Source organism: Aphis gossypii, chromosome X (genome assembly GCF_020184175.1).
Source record: "Aphis gossypii isolate Hap1 chromosome X, ASM2018417v2, whole genome shotgun sequence".
Taxonomy (NCBI): domain Eukaryota; kingdom Metazoa; phylum Arthropoda; class Insecta; order Hemiptera; family Aphididae; genus Aphis; species Aphis gossypii.
This window is the reverse complement of record NC_065533.1, coordinates 33,436,830-33,457,964: the sequence shown is the minus strand read 5'-3', so window position 1 is coordinate 33,457,964 and position 21,135 is coordinate 33,436,830. Positions and strand designations below refer to the sequence as shown.

Genomic DNA, 21,135 nt, shown 5'->3' with positions numbered 1-21,135 from the left:
AAACACTAACACGTGTCATACGAAAATATCAAAAAAGAAACTAGTACACGGGTAACGCCGTGTCGGAATAGCTATTTCTAACATATTCTAAAATAGGTATCTTTAAAGAACATAAAAAATACTGAATATATTGTTTCTATAGTTTATATTTATTATATTTAACATACAATATACTTGTGATATATTTTTGTGTTGTGGTTAATCATTTTTAAACGTAATGATAATAAATTGGGTAATATTTGCTAACTGAATTTTAATTACATATTTTTGTTAAAAAAAAATTATAAAGTATATGTACTAAATGCATGCAATAGCTATGATTTAATTAAATCAATACCATAAAAGTTAATCACATTCTATAATATTAAAAAATGTTTTAGGTGCACAAGGTAATGTTGGTCAAAGAGGAAAAGATGGCAATGTTGGTAAAGTTGGTCCTAGTGGGATGAAAGGTAATACTTTAAAAAAAACTCAATCATATTTTAACTAGTTAACAAAACTAAATTGTTAAAATAACATTTAGGTGATAAAGGAGCTCCGGGATACTCGGGATTAGCAGGTGAAGATGGAGAAAAAGTAAGTACAAACAATTATTTTATGAAATATTGTATATATATTATATGTTCGATCACATTAAAAAATGCATTATTACATATTATAAAATATGTGTTATTTAATATAAAAAAAAAATTAAATTAATACCCTATTTTATTCATTGGTCTATTTGTAATAAAGGGTGGAATTGGTGAACCGGGACGTGTAGGAATTCCAGGAGTACAAGGTAGTGAAGGAGAACCAGGTATATATGATCCAAATTTGGATGAAATTCGAAATGGTTCTGAAGGACCTCAAGGACCTATTGGTAAGTTATACTACTTATTTTAAATAATTATAATTAAATACAATATGTTAATGTTCAGGTTGCACCTTTTGTAAACTTTTGAAAATAATATGTGGACTATATACACAAATATAGCATGAATAACTATACTATGTTATAGTCAATAAATGATTATTAATGTCTTATATAATTGGATAATAACTAGTTTTTTATTTTATTAAATACACAAATATTATTCAAAATATATTATATGGGAAATTATAATGTTACGTTGTATAATCCTTCCTTAAATTTTTTAGTTTTAAATTTGTTATGATTCTCTTGTGTTATTATTTATGCGATAGTTATAAAATAATTTAACTAATCAACTCACTTATTTAGGTCCTGAGGGTGACAGAGGAGAAGATGGATTACCAGGAAGGGTTAGTTATATTTTTAATAATTTTAACATTGTTCATAATTTATAATATTACATAATTTCAGATTGGACAACCAGGAATTATGGGACCACCTGGTGAACCAGGACCTCCAGGTAATTTTCTTAAAAATGAAATGTATAATAAAATATAATTGTAAATTTTTAAAATCATAACAGTTATAAATTGTATGTTATAATGTATTATATAGGTATTCCTGGATCAAGAGGTCCAAAAGGATTATCTATAAAAGGAGAACAAGGAGTTGAAGGTAAGTTAATTTTTCAAGTAATATAAAATATTATTTTGTTAACTATCTTGGATTTAAGAAAAAGTCAGAGGCCGCAGGGGGGAGGTTAGGTTACCACCGTTAGGTAACCACCCCCATGCGCACGCCTATGACAATAACACTAAAAATAATGATAGAATAAAGTAAATGAATATTTATGAAAATACTCTATATGTAAACACTAAAAATTAAGTGGTTTTTACATAAAACCTATGGACATTAAAAAAAAAAAAAATTATTTGAATTCTTAAAAATTAAAATCTATTTCACAATCACCACCTAATAAATAATTTATTTCCATGTTAAAAGTTATTATATTTTAGGTACCTACCAAACGTATGACTAGCGTAAGATCGTGTATAAATTATATTTAAATACTATGTGTAAAATGTTAATCGTTTTTCCTCATTAGCTAGTTTTAACTTCCTACTCATCTCTAAAAAGTAAATGTTATGTATACTCAATATAAGTAAAAAATATGTTTAAGTAATTTTATTTATTAATGTGCATATATTGAGTTGAATTACATTTTAATTTGTTAATAAAGGTTTGGCTGGTCCAAGAGGAGAACAAGGACCTCTAGGATTTCCAGGACCTATTGGCCCGATCGGTGAAAAGGGATTTCAAGGCGTAACTGTGTTTGGACCTCCTGGTGAAGATGGTCGCATAGGTGAATGTTAAAATTTATTAGTAGTTTTCAAAAAATGTGACTTGCGTCGTTAATAAATTGTTGTAAATTATACTAATACATTGTTATATTTCAATATTTGTTTAGGTCGTGATGGTTCTCAAGGGCCTAAAGGAGACCAGGGTGATCAAGGATTCAAAGGTTTGAAAATTTAGTTTATACATATATCAATGAATATAGGTTAAATATATGTATGCACCTAACCTATATAATACATGGAGTATTAACTTTAAACTCATTAGTACAACCCATAATTATACTTATTAAGCGTCATATTCGTTTAATAACAATTAATTAATTTTTCAAGATATTGTAGAAATAACTCTTATTATGAACAAAGTTATTTTAAAATTATTCTTAAAAGAGAAATTAATTTAGTATTATTTGAGTTAAGCGTGTAATTTTTAGTTGGTAGTGAGAAACAGAGAGAGTATTAGAAATATATTTTGTTTTACTATTAAACATTTTGTTTTTTAGGACCAAAAGGTTTCCCCGCAACACGACCAGGAGAACGAATTGTAGGACCACGTGGAGCTCCTGGTATTCCAGGATTTACTGGTATGCCCGGAGATCCCGGACTTCCCGGTAAGAATTTAATAAAATAAACCATATCATTTAATTTTTACCATTTTCTTATTATATTAATTATAATATAAGATTATTATAATTTATATTTGTAAGTAATAAAGTAACAACATACTATATCACATTTGTTTACAGGATTTCCTGGTAGAGATGGTTTAAAAGGACTTCCGGGTGATGATTGCGGTTATTGCAGTCCAGGTTAAATAAAATTATTATCTTATTATTTATTAATAAAATCTTATATAATTTAATTTTAGTATCATGGTTTTTAAATTATTTACTTATAGTACTTCAATTATTATTAAGTAGATACTTATGATTTATATTATGCAAAATATATTTCCAATTTAAAATGATAACTTAAATAGTAGGTACTGGTATATACCATTAATTAATTATTGTATTTCTACTATTAAAGCTCATCAATACTTGTTTATTTCTAGGAGTTGATGGAGCGAAAGGTGATTCTGGAAATGATGGACAAAATGGTGCACCAGGAGCTCCAGGTAACAATTTTTATAAATATATTTTGTCATATTACTTTTGAATAAAATAAATATATTATAAATTATCTACAGTATTTAACAATAACTCATCTTCGCATTAGGTTTATATTATACTATTAATATTTATTACGTTTATTTAGCGACAAAAATGATAACTTATGTTAGATTTTTACAACATTTTCTAGGTCTCGCAGGTTTAAATGGAATACGTGGACCTAAAGGAAAGAGTGGAGCACCTGGATTACCAGGTAAAGTAAATTTTTACAATTTCTAGTTTAAATAATTTGCATGTCTATAATTATTCAAGATGATGTGTGATAATTTTGAATTTTTTATATTTATAGGTTATAAAGGATCGAGTGGAAGACCTGGGTCAAGAGGTTTGTATTATATCATAAATCATTATCAATAAAGTAATAATATTATTTTACGAGAATTTCATTGAATTTAAGTTTTTTATTAGGATTGGCTGGAAACCCTGGAATGCAAGGAGAAAGAGGAACACTTATTTATGAAATATTTTCTATAAAATTAGAAAATGGTGATAAAGGTCCAAAAGGATTTCCAGGCAGAGAAGGAGATATGGGTTCAATAGGGTATTTTGATACAAATATTTAAATAAATCAACAATATATTTATTATAACAATTATTATATTACAATAATACCCTAATGTTTCAGTATAATTTAATTATACGTTTTTAATATCTTACAGGTTACCTGGAAAACCTGGATTACCTGGCCGTACGGGTAGAAAAGGAATGAAGGTAAGCTAACATTTAATATAATAAATCAAAAAAGATATTTACTAACTTCAATATTAATCACGCACAAATAGGGACATTTTGGAGATTCAGGAATACCCGGTAATGATGGGCGTTCTGGAGAACATGGTAGAATTGGATTAAAAGGAGAACCCGCTGATGAATTAAATCCTGAATACTTAAGAGGAGACCCAGGGTACATTATATTGTTGATAAAAAAAATATATATATATTTTTCTAATAAAAAATGTATCAAATATTAAGAATTTCCATGCCTCCTGCAATTCCACGAATTTGCAATAATTATTAATATATTAATAGGTATTTTGGTATTCCTGGAACTAAAGGTGAAAAGGGTAATACAGGAGCTCAAGGTGAACCGGGTGATAGCAGTCAATTTATAAGTAATAATAAAGGAGAACAAGGCATTAAAGGCATACCTGGTGAAAGAGGTGTGATATAATATAAATATATAATACCATAATATATAATGTGATATTTTCATAACTTTAATTCAAATTTATTCTCTAAGGTCTTCATGGACTTAAAGGACCAAAGGGAGTAGAAGGAGACCAAGGTATTAGAATTATATAACATCATTGTAAATTATAAATTATATAATGCTAATGTTTTTATTTTTAAAGGTTTTGTTGGATTTCCTGGTGCAGCCGGTCCTCCTGGTCTGGTTACTGAAGGTCCTCCAGGGTTAAAAGGTATTGAAACAAACATTATTCAGTTATTAAATATTCCTTTTTACATCGACTTAATTGGTATTTTTTGGTTTATTTATGGTTTTATTATAGTCAAATATTCTAACAAATTACTGTAAAATCTGTTGTGTTGGTACATATTATAAATCCTTAAATTAGTCCATAAAAACCAATGGCTTTATAAAAACTACGCATGTTTATTCGTAACGAAGTTAAAAATAAGTAGATTAAAATTTATAAACTTATTGATAATACAATATAATAATGTTAAGTAGATATAAGCCATATCAGTCATAGCTGTATAGTTTTTATTATTAACAACAATTTAAGTTGTTTATTTAAGTGTACATTTATTATAATTTACTTTTACTTTACAATAAATTATTGTGTTACATCATAATTCCACAGAATTATATCAACCTATTTGCTTTTGTATACTTGGCAAATGCTTTAATTAATTTGTATTATTTTCAAGACTGCATAATTCAAAATTGTATCGTTGTGTCATATTAGTTTTATTACTGATTTCTATTAAACCAAAAAAAAAAAAAACTTGGAATTTTAAAAAAGTCAAATCCAAGTACACCTTTTAGTTTCTCACAAATTATTGCAAATAATAATAAATTGTATTGTAATAATTATTATAATATTGTTTATTTTAAAAAATTTGGTCGTCGGTTACTTCCTTAAATTTTCGAATTATTTATCCTATTAATTATCATATAAAGAACCCTGTTCTCACCGTGCAAAATAATTTTTTTTTTTTTTTTAATTTACAATAATTCAAAAATTGAAACCACCGAATAGTAGCTAGCATACTACCATAGTATCTGTTTTGACCTCTTACAACTGATATATTATATTGTCCTATTAACTTGAAGTCACTTCGTATTTCATGGTAGCATTTTCTAGATATTTTTTCTACTTAACTAGGTGTACACATTAATATTGAATAGATTTTTAAAGTATTAACTAAAAATGTTTCCTAGTTCAGATTTTATAGTTGAAAAATTGTTATCGAGCCATTATTAAGTGTGAGAATAAACTCTCCGTTCTTCGAATTGTATTTGTTTTTCATCTGAGTAAATTTTTCTTATGGAAAAAATATTGTATCAATGTTCTTGTTTCACAAAGATATTATTTTTACACTTTAAACCCTTAAGATACACATGCATTTATTGGACATTGGTAGAATGTTCATCGTCATAGCCGATGAAATAATATAAAATAAAATAGATAAAATTTATTTATCTATTGACTATAGTAAATTTTATTATTTTTAACAAAACAGAAATCTTATAAAAACTATATCTATTCAAGAATTTTCTCAAATATTACATTACATTTTTTGACGTGATAACACGTTTATCTATAACATTTATTTACCTATATTCATTTTTTCTATTATTTCTTTATTTCTTTGAATTAATTTATTTTGGACCCTTTTTTCTTTATCTTTATTTTTATTTATCTACCTATTTATTATAAATATTTTGCCATAATTATTGAAATTATGTTGTTTATTGCTTTATCCATTTTAAACAATTTGCGAATATATTATTTTCTAGAGGCAATCCCAATCTTAATATTAACTGACCACTAAGCTATAAATCATTTTTACATATATAATATATTAGATTATTTAACACATAGTTTTTCCAATTCCAACAATTGTCTGTCAGCAAATATTTTAAATAATGGTAGTGTCTAATGCTGCGCATCAAAGAGAATCTTTCCACCGTGACAAAATGTTGTTAATTCATTATGAGAATATTTTTTCAAAATAAATTTACAAAGTCTAACTAATTATGACTAGTTACAAATATTTATTCATACCAATAAATTTTAAACATACTTTTCTAGAAAATATGAATAGAAAAATAATGTACCTATGCAATTTAAGATTATCCGCTTTTTATTCAATTACCTAATAGATATATTTATATCTCTAAATGAACAAATCATAATTGTTGTATAAACCATTCTACTATATATTGGTTCATTTATCTTAGTATATTATACATTATTTATACATACGTATTTGGTATAAATATTAGTTGCTTATAAATACTTTAAGAAATATTTTTATTTAAAAAATATGAAATTTATAGGATATCCTGGTACTATGGGTGATCAAGGTTTGAAAGGAGAGCAGGGAATTCCAGGAAAACCAGGTGCACCAGGATTACCAGTATGATTTATATATATATATTTTATTATTTAGTTAATTAAATCTAACTAATGGACTCGATAAAAAAAAAAAAACTTAAAAAAATATTTGCTATTAATAAATTTATAGGGTCCACCTAGTCAAAAAGGAGATCGTGGAGAACCAGGTCAAAGCATATTGGTTGGAGAGACTGGTGATAATGGTCCAAAAGGAGAAAAAGGTGAACCTGGAGAAGAAGGGTATGAAATAAAAACAATTAAATATTTAAAATATCTGTAAATAAATAAAAAAATTGTAAAACTCAATAATAATCTTTCGATATCTCCAAAAATATGTTAGCTAGAAACCCTATAATTTTTTTAGTTTACAATTTCATGAAATTATATAACTGAAGAAAAATTTAAAAATGAAATCGCATTAATTTTCCATTTTTACTTGGTTTAATCATACTTCAAAATTCAATTTTACAATTCATAACTATTTTATTTCATTTAAATTAAATTTGTATTTAAATGGCTGCTTTAAGAATTGCTAATATTAAGCAATATTAATATAGTATATATTAATAATAAGTATATATTGCTACTCTTAATATATATATTTTAAATTACTTTTAGAACTCCTGGCAATAAAGGTTATCCTGGTTTGGATGCATCATATGGTGCAAAGGGTCAAAAAGGCAGTCCTGGTATTGTAGGCCCAACTGGAATTCCGGTAATAAAGTTGTCCATTATTATATGATTTAAAATAATAGGATGATACATTTTAAAACAAATAATTTTATAATTTTAAATATTACCAATTTATAATTAAAATTAAAATACTATTTTAATTTTCATATGTATATGATTATTGATAAGTATTTAAGGATAAAATAAAACTATAAAAGTTATAACAATGTATCATATCAATTAATTATTGCTAAAATATATGTAGGGTACAAAAGGTGAACGAGGAATATCAATCAGAGGTCCGGCTGGATTACCTGGAGCACCTGGATTAGCTGGTTTATCGATTAGTTTTGGTGATGTAGGTCCAAAAGGTATACATTTTAAATCAACATATTATTTAAATTTTGAACAACAATAAAAATGGATTTTTGTGTTTAGGATTTGATGGTGAACCTGGCTTAAATGGAACTAAAGGCTTAAAGGGAGAATGGGGCTTAGTAGGTAAGTAAACGATTAAAGTTTGATTATATTATTTCATACAAAGTATATCACAAATATAATCTAAAATAGTAGTGCATTATAATTATATAGCTATAGAATTTATAATAAATAGCTAATAAATTATACCAAGCATTTAATTTAATACAATAATTGAATAACTCAAAATTAAAGTAACATTACTTGACGGTAACTTTATCGAATTTAGTATTTAGTTGACAATAATATCAAGTACATTACATTTGCCTGTTTTAATAATATTTATTACAATTAAGTATTAACATATTATAATAAAATGTGTTACCCAATTGAGTAACATTGAAATATAACTTATTAATTATTAATTATTTCAATGAACCTATAAAAAAATAATATAAATATTTTATAGTAATTTTTCTGTTTTAAATTATTTATATTTGCATTTCCAGGTCTCAGAGGAATGGAAGGTGACCGAGGTCCAGAAGGTAAACCAGGAAGAAATGGTCAAATGGGAAAATTAGGTATATATCATGCTTAATTTATATGAAATAACAAGCTTTAGTTTATACTTTTGAAGTATCAAATTTATGTTTTTTATCAATTAAAAACATGATTATAATAAATGTATTATTAATATTATTATTATTATATTGTGTTCCAAGTGCTATAAACTATTACCCAATATCAGTAACAGTATTAATTTAAAAACAAGTTGTATTACTATTGTTCATCTCTTGTTTTACGTAGGTAATAATTAATAAATATTGTGAACTGGTATATTGGTGTATTATGTAAAATATAACAACCTTCTAAATTTCTTTTTATCGTCCTATAATATAATAATAATAATAATAAAACAGTAATATCTGTTCAGTAACAATGTATAGGTAACACAAACAAATTCATGCAATACTTAAAAGCTCATTTTAATTGTTTTAAGGTGATACTGGTCCGAATGGTGATATTGGTGACAATGGAGTTCCAGGTATATAATCGATAGAAAATATATTTCAAATTAATATTTTTATCTAAATATAAAATTGAATTTATTTATTTTAGTTTAAAATAATAACACTAAATTATTATTTTTAATTTTAGGGTTAAAAGGGTATGAAGGAAGGCCAGGTATTTTTGGCCAAATTGGTGAAAAAGGAAGTATGTATAATTTATCTTTGTCAAATAAGTACCATTTACATGAAGATTTTGATATTAACAATAGTTAAATCGTTCAATGTGATTTAAAACGTTTACAGGCCGTGGAGATTTCGGTTTGCAAGGTGCACCAGGATTAAGAGGACAAATAGGTGAAAAGGTACTATCATTGTTTAAATTATAACACTAAATTAGAGGTAGGTACTGAATTTTCAAATAATTTGAAAATTAAATTATTAATTTCCATTATAATAATTACTTAAATTCTTCATAATAATAATAACTCATTACTAAGAGAATAATAGTTACGTAAATTATCCACCTTATTTTGAAATATATACCAAAAAATTTTAAGAAAAATTAAATTGAATATTTGTTGCATTAGAATTTTATTTTAATATATTGAACATTAAAAAAATAAATGATTATAGGAACCTACTTATTTGATGACATCAGTTGAAATATTAAGTTATTAATGTAATTCAACTTGATTTAATGCATTTTAATTGCTATTATAAATTATTTGTCTCTTAGTTGTAATTATTGTAAACAAAAGGCTAATAAAAAAACAAAATTGCGATTCAATAATTTAAAATGTCTACATTTATAAAACACATGCCAATATTATAATATATACCAACAGAATATAATAGATTTGATAGGTATATAAAATATAAATAAAGTATGTAATAATTTGTATTTTTATTAGTATTAAGGACATTGAATTTATAATTACATTAAAAAAATATATTAAATACAATAATAATTAATTAAATAGATTAGTTTGGTTAATTTGTAAATTATGTATGTCAATTATTATTTATCTTAAATGATTTAAGTATCATAAAAATAAAACATAATTTGGTTAGCTTTTTTTTAGGAAACTATGAATACTTAAATAATATTATTCATACTATAAAATTTTATTTAAATATGTAATGTGCCTAATAGGGTCTCACAGGCAATCAAGGGCTTCCTGGAATTCCTGGTATAAGGGGAGATTATTCATTTAGTGGTCCTCAAGGAGAAACTGGTGCCCCAGGTAAAAATATAATTTTACTTAATAATGTATTTTATTATATTACACTTGTGTCTATACAATTTTTTTTGTGGATTTTGGTTTATAGGAAGAGTAGGTGAAATTGGTGCTATGGGTTATCGTGGATTGGATGGCCAAAAAGGTATGCGTGGTGACAACGGAACAACAGAAATTGGATTGCCCGGTGAAAAAGGTATATTCATACTAACAATTAATTTAATTCCGACAAAAAAAAAAAATTGAAAATTATTATTATAGTAATATATTTGTTTATATTTGTTTATATATTTATAATTTCATTGTTTATGTAGGTGCTAAAGGAGAACCTGGAATTGATGGCAAACCTGGACAACCAGGACGAAAGGTATTACATAAAATTCAATGTGTACAAAAACTATTTTGGTTTAATTATATAGCGAAATTAAGTCTCTATTTAATTTAATGAAAATTTGTTTTCATTTTTTCATGAGTGATTCATTAAAATAAAATTATAACCTACCTTGTAACATTTAATACAATAATACAAAATATGTTTCTTGTATTCTATTATAAAAACTATGTACTGTTATTTTTCTAGGGTTTAATGGGAGATTTGGGTATGGTAGGAGATAAAGGTAAGATATTATTTTTTTAAATAACATATTATAAACCATTATAATTTGCATTTACTTCATTTAAATGTAGTTTGATATATATTTTAATAAGTTAAGTGAAATATGAATTTGTTGTTTTCTATGAAAGTGTCATTGATATGAGTCAGATATGTGTATAGCACTATAGCTTAATATTTTTGTTTTGAAGTATTTTATTAAAAATATTAATTGATTGATGATTAAACCAATTATTAACAAATATTATTTATTTTACATATGTGATACTTGGCGTTAAAAAAACATTTTAACTCTAAATGTACCTACTAACATAAATCATAATAGAAATAATAAAACAATTAATTTAAATTTTCAGGTATTGCTGGAGATGAAGGTCCAAAAGGCTATCCAGGATTAAAAGGACGGTCTGCCATACCAGGTATACTTAAAATAAAGTAGATAGAAAATGAAATTATTAAAAATTAATTTATTATATACCTACAAATCTATAATCTAATATATTTTTATTATTATTAATATAAAATTATAATCTATGCGTAAATAAATGCAATAGTTAAATTTGGTTGGTATAATGTGACAAAAATAAGATGTTTGGGTAAAACATTTAGTGGTGCAGCCTAAAATAATAGAATGTTAAAAATACTTTAAATAACCTGATTATTTTTTAATTCTTTTTTATTTGCATTATTTTTAAACTGCATTACAGTAATATTTTATTATGTGATCTACCATTATTATATAATTAAATTACTAGTTACAGTTAGCAATAGTTTAAGTGAGTGTCTTTAGAACCGGTTGAATAATCGTAACTCATATACAATATATAAAATAAAAATATATTAAATACTTAGTTGCTTTTGATAACCAATTTAAGCTAATTTAGATATAAAGTCTAAAAAAATTACTCCTTAATATTATTTTAATATGACTTTGAACACTTATTTAGGTTTTAGTTTTAAATCTTTAAAGGAAAGATCTGTTTCTAACCACTTTAAACTTAAAAATCAAGAAGTAGATAACATATCTTATTAATATCTGAATATATAGATAATATTTTGTATACATTTATTGAATTTTGAGGTAGATATTATGTAATTGTAATATTATGTCTGATTTTATTATATTTTAATTTTTAATTTTTCTATTCCTTAATCCTTATTTATTGCTATGCTATGTTTTATTTTATTAATATTTTACTCTGATAAATTATTATTTATTTAATTATTTTTGTAATAATTTAGGATTAAAGGGACCTCCTGGAGCACCTGGTATACCCGGTATTCCAGGAAGTAAAGGCCAACGTGGATTAGAAGGCATGCCTGGCGAAATCGCGAAACCAGGTAGGTACCTATTAATAATTATTTAATATGTTGAAAATAATAGTAATTTAGATATTATAATAAAAAATTAATAATGCTATAATATTATTACAATAGTTTTTAGAAACAAAATTTTCATCTATCATAATACTGAAAGAAGTATGGATAGATAACAATTTGATTTCTAATTAAATTATTTCTTACAATATTTTACTACCAATAAGTAATAATATAATATAGTCACAAGAATTAAATGTTGTAAGACTAATTGTAATACTTTAAAATATTTCAATATTGTTTATACAAGATCAGTACTTATATTATTTTATTATCTAATCCTTGTTAGTTTAAGTATAATTAAAGTAATAATAAAATTAATGTCAATAATTTCCAAGTTACTAAAATTTGTTTGAATAGGATTACCTGGGGATTCAGGATACAGAGGTGCAATTGGTTTAGAAGGCTTAAAAGGATTCAAAGGTAAGTTTTTTAAAATTTAATTTGTACAGTAAATTTTACTTTTGAAATGTTAACTAATTTTAAAATACAAAACATAAATTATTTATTGTTTATTTTTAAACACATTAAAATAGCATTCACCTATACTCTATAGAGTATAGATAATTTATACGATTTTGATAATTTTTAATAAAGTTGATACACTCATTTCCAACTTGTTTAATTTTATTCGTTTGTTGTAATTATTACTTTATTTTTTCGTAAGTAAATATGTATCAATTAAAAAAATACTTTGTACATAATTTGTATTGAGTAGGTAGGTACCAAATTGTTACATCGTGTATGAAATATATAAGCATTTTCTTTCTAATATGAAATTCAAATATAAGTACTTATATAAATACCTTCAAATTTTAAAGGACCCTCTGGAGATCCAGGTTATGAAGGATTCCTTATTGGAACAAAAGGAGAAGCTGGAGATCGAGGTAATATACCTAGTATTAATATTTATTGAAGTATAAAATTTGGTAAATAACCACATGCATTCTATATTTATGTATTTATTCAGGTCATGTGCATTTAAGAGGTTCACCAGGTCCACCTGGCTTAATGGGATTACAAGGAATAAAAGGAGCTAAAGTATGAATATAATACTTCATTTAAATATTAACTCTTAATTATTAAATTTACCTACTATAAAAATTGAAGATTGTTAATTTTTGACCCATAAGCAACTTTTTAAAAATAAATTATTATTAATAAATATAATATATGAGTATACCTATACAGTATACACACTATACTGTATTGTATAATATTATTTATAATAAAAACTAACTGTTTAAGAATTTTAATTTAATTATCTATAAAAATGTCATTATTTGTTTAGTTAAAAAATCTATAGAAGTATAAAATATAAATACAATTTAAAAAATATAAAGAAAACTTTTTTTAAATCTATATTATACTGTTTGGTCAACAAAAGCTTTTAATTATTTTCTATTACCTACTCATTTATTTTTCATACATAATTTTATTAGATACTTTTGCAATTTTCAACGATTTTTTTATCAATCACATAATATTTAGAATAAGGAATTAATATTTTACAAGATTTAAGTGTTAAGTACATTTTAGTAACTAAGTGTAAAATAATCGTTCTATTTCAAAGTATAAAACCCAAGAATTCTATCTCAATACTTATTATTTTTTAAATTAAATAAAAGTGATTTCCCTACTGGATTTTCTCAGATCACTTCCAACTCACAAGTAAAAATATCAATACTTTTCCTAATCTATTATAGGATAAAATTTAAACATAAGTTTTTATTCTTACAAAACTTAACCAGAATTTAAACTTAGGTATTACAATATTAATTCATTATTATATTAGTATTTATTTATTTTATTTGAGATAGCCATATGTAGTACCTATTACTATATTATTTTGGTTAGATGAAACTACTCAAATATATTGTATATTATGTATATAATATTTAACACTGTAATTCATATCTATATTAACGTATAATATCTATTATAATTTTATAAGACATTGTTATATTTCTATGAACCATTTAATATATTTGTTTAGGGTGTAAGTGGTGATGTTGGAGCTCCTGGTCTCATTGGATTTTCAGGAATATATGGAATAAAAGGAGAAGAAGGTGACATTGGCCCTGAAGGTTTACCAGGTTTGTGATTCGATTGCAATTTATTATCGCTACATAGTGATTCGGGTCATGTGAAACATTTTAATATAATATACGTTATTTAATATTTTATTTTCATAAAGGTATTCCTGGCTCCAACCCGGAACATGGTGAAAAAGGAAGAAGTGGCATAGACGGAGTTCCTGGAAGGTAAGTCACATGAATTACAAAACATTTGATTTTATTGTGAAATTTAACTTAGTATATATTTTATTGTAGCCCAGGAATAGATGGACAAAAGGGAGCACCTGGAGAATATGGAAATGATGGGGTTTGTTTTGATCAATACTATTAGAAAAGAAAAATTATAACACTATGAAGTTATATATAAAAACGAAAACTATTTTTATTTCTTATTATAAAATATTAAAAAATATTATTTTTGAAAAATGTACTGATTTCCTTTAAAAGAATATTATTATTTTTTCAATTGAAATAACTTATGAAATAATAAAATTAGAAACAAGTTCAATTTCAATCGAAAATTGTTTAGTTTTATTTTTGAAAAATGAGATGTATTCATTAAAGATAAATTTTTAATAACTTTACTTAGGTTAGGTTACAAGCAATTATGTAATATGCATTATTTATTTTATTTTTTTTTTTTTTGTCAGATTAATGGATATGCTGGCCCGAGGGGAATAAGTCCAAAAGGAGAAAAAGGAAAATCTGGTCCTAGAGGTTTGAATATCTTTTTGAATAAAATAATAGTGTTTACAAAATATAACTGACTTTTGTCATCAAATAATTTTTTGTCATGTTTGTTTGACGATTAATATTATTGTATGACACAAATTTAAGAATTTTTTTTTAATTTCTATCTATGAATTGAGAACTCATTCTAAAATGTAAATAAATATATGAATACAATTTTGTATGTTCGTAATATCGTACACAGGTGAATCTGTCCAAGGTGAACCAGGAGCTAATGGTGCTCCAGGAATTAATGGACAACCCGGCAGACCGGGATTAAAGGGTCTGAAAGGTGAAGCTGGTATTGCAAAATATAGGTAAGTACTTTATTAAAATTAATATAGCTGAAGTATTTTGCGTGAAAATAATATTTTATCTCTCTATTCAGCCAAAAAGGAGAACAGGGTGAGTTTGGGCCAGCTGGATTACTCGGGTTACAAGGTGAAAAGGGTGATATTGGAGAAGCCGGGTTTGAAGGAATGCCAGGTATTTATTATTAATGTTTTATTAGTTATATTAAAGAAATGCGCATAAGTGAAAAAATATTAATTTTATAAATATAAGCACTAAATAATTCACAATAATTATGATAATCGTTTTAATTTATGTAAAAATTTAAGTGTGCGATATAGCAGCCTACAAAAACATTACATAAGTATGAAAACGCTCACGATGAATATGACTTATCTTAAAAATATTATATACTCCAATAATATATCTTTGACATACACTGTTAACAATATGATTAGAAATATGGATTTAAATTTGAAAAACAATAAAACAATTAAAAGATGAAACAAGCGACTTACCTTTAATATATTTTTATACGCTATCAGTTTGTGCAAAATAATACTTAGGCGTTAAATTTCAATATAATCAAATGCTATTCAATAATATGATATGATACTTATATTATAAGTGTAAAAATATAATTTCCGATTAATATTCACTGATTAAATTAACCATCAATTAATTGCAATAGTACCTATATCAATAGATAATCGAAGTGTTATATATAATATTGCAAAAGTATTAAATTAAAATATAATAATATATTATATTTATATTATACTAGGTCTTCCTGGATTAAAGGGAATACAAGGTATGCCAGGACAACCCGGAAATGTAGGATTTATGGGAATACCTGGAATTAAAGTAAGTGTGTTCATATAAGACTATATATATACCTACGTATAAAATATTTATGCTTATTTTTAATTACACTTAATTAATACAACTAGTCCACATAATATGATAATATCATGTAATTATTTCAAAATACGTATGTATTATATTTTGCCTGATTATCATTGCGCTTTATGTGTAGGGCAAAAAAGGAGAAATCGGAGAATCATTGTATTATAATGAGACTCAACTTAGAGGACAGACTGGTGATGATGGATATCCAGGATTACAAGGCAAGTTCAAGCAAATAATGACACCCAACTTTTTAAAATTTTTCAATGCATAACATTTGTTCATTTATAAAAATTAATGTCTAAACTGTCTATTATATATACTTACTACTGATATCTAATCAAACATTTATAAAATAGGATTACGTGGACAACCTGGCGATGCTGGATTGTATGGACGTAATGGCTTACAAGGAGAACGTGGTGATGCCGGTTTCCCTGGCTTACCTGGACACAAAGGTATAGTGTTTTCATCGAATTATAATGAAATCCATTTGTGTTTTATATTTTTTTCGACTAAATATGATTATTAATGCATTCTTTATTTTCTATATACAGGACTTAAAGGTCCCAAAGGACAAGTTGGAAGACAAGGGCCCCAAGGAAAATATGGTCCGAGAGGATTTGCTGGTAATGCATGACTTAAATTAATACGATTTTAATAATTATTATTATATTATAAATATGATTATTCTTACAATAAAACAATGTTATAATTAAATATATAATTTATCACTCATTGATAATTTACTATGGTTTTGTGATAGGTCGCCCTGGATTGCCTGGTATTGATGCTCTACCAATGAAAAAACCACCACACCAAGGTAATTTCTTCACATATCATTCCCAAACGGACATAATTCCAACGTGTCCAAAGAACACTGTACAACTCTGGTCGGGTTATTCACTTTTACATTTTATGGGCAACGCCAAAGCACATGGGCAAGATTTAGGTAAGCAAAATAAGCTTGATTAGTTTTAAATGTTTTTAATTTAATTATTTTCACACCCATCATACTTATTATTTTGATGATTGTATATTGAAATTTAAGGTGCACCTGGTAGTTGTTTGAGGAAATTCAATACCATGCCATTCTTATTCTGTGACGTGAATGAAGTATGTAATTATGGAAGTAGAAACGATTACAGTTATTGGCTAAGTACTCCGGAACCAATGCCTTTAATGATGACACCAATTCTAGGTTCTGATATCTCAAAATTCATATCGAGGTAGAAAACAGAAAACAAAAATATGCTTGTTTTTAATTTTTAATTTATTTATAAATTTTAATGTTTTAAAATAATAATAATGGCTTTTATGTTGTTCTTAAAGATGTTCCGTTTGTGAAGCTCCTACAAAAGTAATTGCAGTGCACAGTCAATCAATGGCCATACCTGAATGTCCAAATGGTTGGAGTGAGTTGTGGATTGGATACAGTTTTATCATGGTTAGTAGAAATAAGATAAAATACTTATATGTATCATAGCGTCTATCATCATATAAGTAGGTAATAAAAATAACGGTGTGGTAATGCCAATCATCACGCGTGCAATTATAGTTAATTTATTTGCCACTATTTGTAATTATATCATAATAATGTTCTACCGAATTCATGCAATCGGCAGAAAAAAGTCTACCTTATTCATGAAATCGGCAATCAAAATTTGCCGATTTGGTGAATTTGGTGAAATTTCATGAAATCAGCAATTTCATAAATTCGGCGTAACATATACATAGCAAACATGCAAATAGAAAGTAACGGTTGGTTTTAATTTTTACAGCATACCGATTCCGGTGCTGATGGTGGTGGCCAATCGTTGGTCAGCCCTGGTTCGTGCTTGGAAGAGTTTAGACCAAGACCATTTATTGAGTGCCACGGAATAGGACGCTGTAACTTCTACACCACCGCTTATTCATATTGGTTGTCTACAATCGAAGATCGAGATATGTTCAGGAAGCCACGGCCCCAGACACTCAAACAAAATACGTTACAAACGCGTATCAGCAGATGCTCGGTGTGTCTGAGAAACCGTTATTAAGCCGCCAGTCAATTTTTAAGAAACGATATTCTCTTTTTTCTTTTTTTCATTATTAATATTTCTTTATATGAATATTCTAATACTTATAATATTATATTAAACATAAAATCGATGTGTTCTGTTGGGCAACAAGTCATTAGTATTTATATTTTTTGAATTATATATATATATATATATATTTTATTTAATATTATTCGTATTTATACCATTGTAATTTACATAATGTATTTCGAAACAATTTATGTAATTTAAATGATTATTATTTATAATATATATATATAATAATTATTGTTGTCATTAATTGTACGAAGGAATCGTCTGTGGTAAACTACTGTGTTAACAATAAATGATTCAATAATTTTTAATTGTACTTATATCTTATATTAACCGGTAAAATATAGTTATGATATAGTAAAAATATATTAGATTATTTTTATTTTTTGAATTATTTTTGATGTAACTATCTTTTTTAGATTTAAAAATGTTATAAAATGTATAATCAAAATACCATTAAACAAAATTATGAAAATACCTACTACAATATCCAATGTTTTATCTTCTTCGCTTGCGTCATTTTATTGGTTTATGCTTGTTCGTATATAACGTACACTAGGTAATGATGATTGATTTACACTTAAAGTCCATTTCTTTTAGAAAAATATATACTCATGCGGAATAAAACGATAGGTAACAAACAATTTAGGTTAAGACATAATCATGTATAATTTTTATTTTTTATCATTTTTGGAGTGAAACCCAATATTAAACCAAATTATTTCAAGAACGAGATTTCACCGTAATACTGCTGTAGATCACGAAACACCGTTCTCAAGTTCAAAGAGGAAAATTTGATAATGCCACGAGGCAATTATTATATATTTTATCTTATGCACGCATATATAATCGGACTATCCGACGAAACCATTGTAAAAGTTCATTAATAAATGATCAAATTTATATTTTATGATATACTACTATCGGTGTTCGGAACGTTCACTAAACAAATTAATTCACTCACGTTCACGTTCAGTTTTTAACCCTTTGTCGACCAAGTATCAAAATAAAAATTTTTTAAAGTTTTTTTTGCATAAGCATGTTATGCTATGTTATGTAAACGTTCACGTTCGTGTTTTTTTTTAAACGAATGTGCTCAAGTTCACGTCTTTTGAAAAAATGAATGTGTTTATTAGGTCATTCATTTAATTTTTTTTTATAAACCATCTACCTTAAGTCAAATAAAACCTATAAATGTTTGACAGTCTACCTAAAAATAAAAACATAATTTAGACTTTAGACTTTTAGAGCATAAACATTTTATAAAGTATCTGAAATGACTCCAAGTACTTGCCAGTATAACTACTAGATTTTTCAAATAAAAATCCCAGATATAACGGTGCTAATTAGTATTGAAGTATAAAATCTAAAAACCTTCTAAAACCAACCAGCTTTGAGCTGTTATAACTCAACGACGGATTAACGAAAGTTAAAAATTTTAACATGAAAATTCATGAAAAAAATGGTTCTTTATTAATTTATGAAATTTTTAAAATAGGTTGCCATTTTAAAATCAAAAGTTGATAGTTTTTTAACTATTAAATTTAAGAGTGACGACATGGTGTGGAGCAATAGAGTACTTCAAATCATGCAAAAATGGGTCATTAATGGAAACATTCTCATTTTTCTCAAAAACTTCCTTACAAATCGCTCGATACAAGTCAAAGTTCACAATAATGTCTCTAACTTATATCCCATTGAAAATAGCCTTTCCCAAGGATCAGTTCTCAGCGTAACACTGTTCTTTATAGCTATATATGACATTTCACTCCAATTTCAAAAACCTACTTAAAATTTAATCTTTACCAATGATTGTTACATCTACTGCAGTGGTAACAACATCAAAACTACCCTGGAAATCCTCCAAAACGCACTTCATACCTTACAAGATTGAGCTAATAAATCTGATTTAATTTTCTCCCCGTTAAAAAGCAAAAGCGTAAAATTTAACTACAACTCAGATACCATCCGAAAACTCCCCTAAAAAATACTCACATTCCTTTCCAAAACTCACTTCAAATTCTTGGTTTGATTTTTGATAGTAAACTAAACCGGACCACTCACCTAAAAGTGACATGAAAGGCTAATTTGAACATTATTAAAACTCTAGCTCATCATACATAGGGAGCAGACAAAAAGTCTTTGTTAAACATAAGTAAAACCTTAATTCTATCTCAAATCATCTACGGATCCCTAATCTACAACACAGCTAATACTAGGCATCTTAAAACTTTGGACCCTATACACCACTAAGGGGTTCGTCTTTCTATTGGCGCTTTCAGAACAAGCCCCACGGAAAGCATCCGGTGCTATGCAGGAGAAATATCCCTCCAACTCATAATCTACATTGTATAAAAAGAAAAAATACTCCTAACCACATAAGCCATATAGCACTTTCAAAAATCAAAACTCAAACACCAATCGCAATGTCACGAAAAAAATTAAAACAATACAGGATATCTTCTCCAATTTATGCAATAAAATGAATATTTATACCTCCGTCGAAGAAAAACTTATTTTTCAAAAAGCACCATCATGGCTATGGAATCTAAAACTCTCAACAGATTTACTCACACTCTCTAAACACGAAATAATCCATAAGTTAATTATTTCACATTTTTATGAAATTATCCATTTTCACTTCCTTAATCACACCCAAATTTACACGGATTCTTCCAAGTCTGAACACAGAGTAGTTTCCTCAGTTATTCACAATCAGACGACCATTCAACACAAACTCCCTG

The 21,135-nt window shown here is 26.1% G+C and overlaps 2 protein-coding genes across 2 annotated transcripts in view; one reads left to right on the top strand and one right to left on the bottom strand.

Moving 5' to 3' along the window:
• Positions 1-4,060, bottom strand: part of LOC114132479 (collagen alpha-1(IV) chain) — a 66,056-nt gene extending 61,996 nt beyond the window's left edge. Inside the window, exon 1 of the mRNA XM_050207559.1 lies at positions 4,045-4,060. The gene's annotated coding sequence lies outside the window, so the exon portion shown is untranslated. The remainder of the gene's footprint in view (positions 1-4,044) is intronic.
• LOC114132481 (collagen alpha-2(IV) chain-like) overlaps positions 1-18,785 on the top strand; it is a 43,318-nt gene extending 24,533 nt beyond the window's left edge. The window contains exons 11-61 of the mRNA XM_027997947.2: positions 381-452; positions 524-576; positions 736-862; positions 1,223-1,263; positions 1,325-1,373; positions 1,469-1,528; positions 2,094-2,216; positions 2,322-2,375; positions 2,712-2,819; positions 2,955-3,017; positions 3,263-3,325; positions 3,511-3,573; positions 3,670-3,705; positions 3,789-3,921; positions 4,040-4,091; positions 4,163-4,284; positions 4,410-4,540; positions 4,621-4,665; positions 4,733-4,801; positions 6,910-6,989; positions 7,098-7,207; positions 7,586-7,682; positions 7,905-8,010; positions 8,078-8,140; positions 8,566-8,637; positions 9,057-9,101; positions 9,215-9,271; positions 9,370-9,428; positions 10,220-10,310; positions 10,396-10,500; positions 10,619-10,671; positions 10,885-10,921; positions 11,274-11,336; positions 12,160-12,258; positions 12,655-12,717; positions 13,116-13,181; positions 13,265-13,335; positions 14,291-14,390; positions 14,492-14,558; positions 14,628-14,679; positions 15,023-15,089; positions 15,307-15,418; positions 15,490-15,587; positions 16,177-16,256; positions 16,429-16,519; positions 16,658-16,756; positions 16,856-16,927; positions 17,065-17,250; positions 17,350-17,527; positions 17,631-17,745; positions 18,080-18,785. Of these exons, the coding sequence (XP_027853748.2) occupies positions 381-452; positions 524-576; positions 736-862; positions 1,223-1,263; positions 1,325-1,373; positions 1,469-1,528; positions 2,094-2,216; positions 2,322-2,375; positions 2,712-2,819; positions 2,955-3,017; positions 3,263-3,325; positions 3,511-3,573; positions 3,670-3,705; positions 3,789-3,921; positions 4,040-4,091; positions 4,163-4,284; positions 4,410-4,540; positions 4,621-4,665; positions 4,733-4,801; positions 6,910-6,989; positions 7,098-7,207; positions 7,586-7,682; positions 7,905-8,010; positions 8,078-8,140; positions 8,566-8,637; positions 9,057-9,101; positions 9,215-9,271; positions 9,370-9,428; positions 10,220-10,310; positions 10,396-10,500; positions 10,619-10,671; positions 10,885-10,921; positions 11,274-11,336; positions 12,160-12,258; positions 12,655-12,717; positions 13,116-13,181; positions 13,265-13,335; positions 14,291-14,390; positions 14,492-14,558; positions 14,628-14,679; positions 15,023-15,089; positions 15,307-15,418; positions 15,490-15,587; positions 16,177-16,256; positions 16,429-16,519; positions 16,658-16,756; positions 16,856-16,927; positions 17,065-17,250; positions 17,350-17,527; positions 17,631-17,745; positions 18,080-18,337 (4,376 nt within the window). The 3' untranslated portion in view covers positions 18,338-18,785. The remainder of the gene's footprint in view (positions 1-380; positions 453-523; positions 577-735; positions 863-1,222; positions 1,264-1,324; positions 1,374-1,468; positions 1,529-2,093; positions 2,217-2,321; positions 2,376-2,711; positions 2,820-2,954; positions 3,018-3,262; positions 3,326-3,510; positions 3,574-3,669; positions 3,706-3,788; positions 3,922-4,039; positions 4,092-4,162; positions 4,285-4,409; positions 4,541-4,620; positions 4,666-4,732; positions 4,802-6,909; positions 6,990-7,097; positions 7,208-7,585; positions 7,683-7,904; positions 8,011-8,077; positions 8,141-8,565; positions 8,638-9,056; positions 9,102-9,214; positions 9,272-9,369; positions 9,429-10,219; positions 10,311-10,395; positions 10,501-10,618; positions 10,672-10,884; positions 10,922-11,273; positions 11,337-12,159; positions 12,259-12,654; positions 12,718-13,115; positions 13,182-13,264; positions 13,336-14,290; positions 14,391-14,491; positions 14,559-14,627; positions 14,680-15,022; positions 15,090-15,306; positions 15,419-15,489; positions 15,588-16,176; positions 16,257-16,428; positions 16,520-16,657; positions 16,757-16,855; positions 16,928-17,064; positions 17,251-17,349; positions 17,528-17,630; positions 17,746-18,079) is intronic.
• The last annotated feature ends 2,350 nt before the right edge of the window (positions 18,786-21,135 follow it).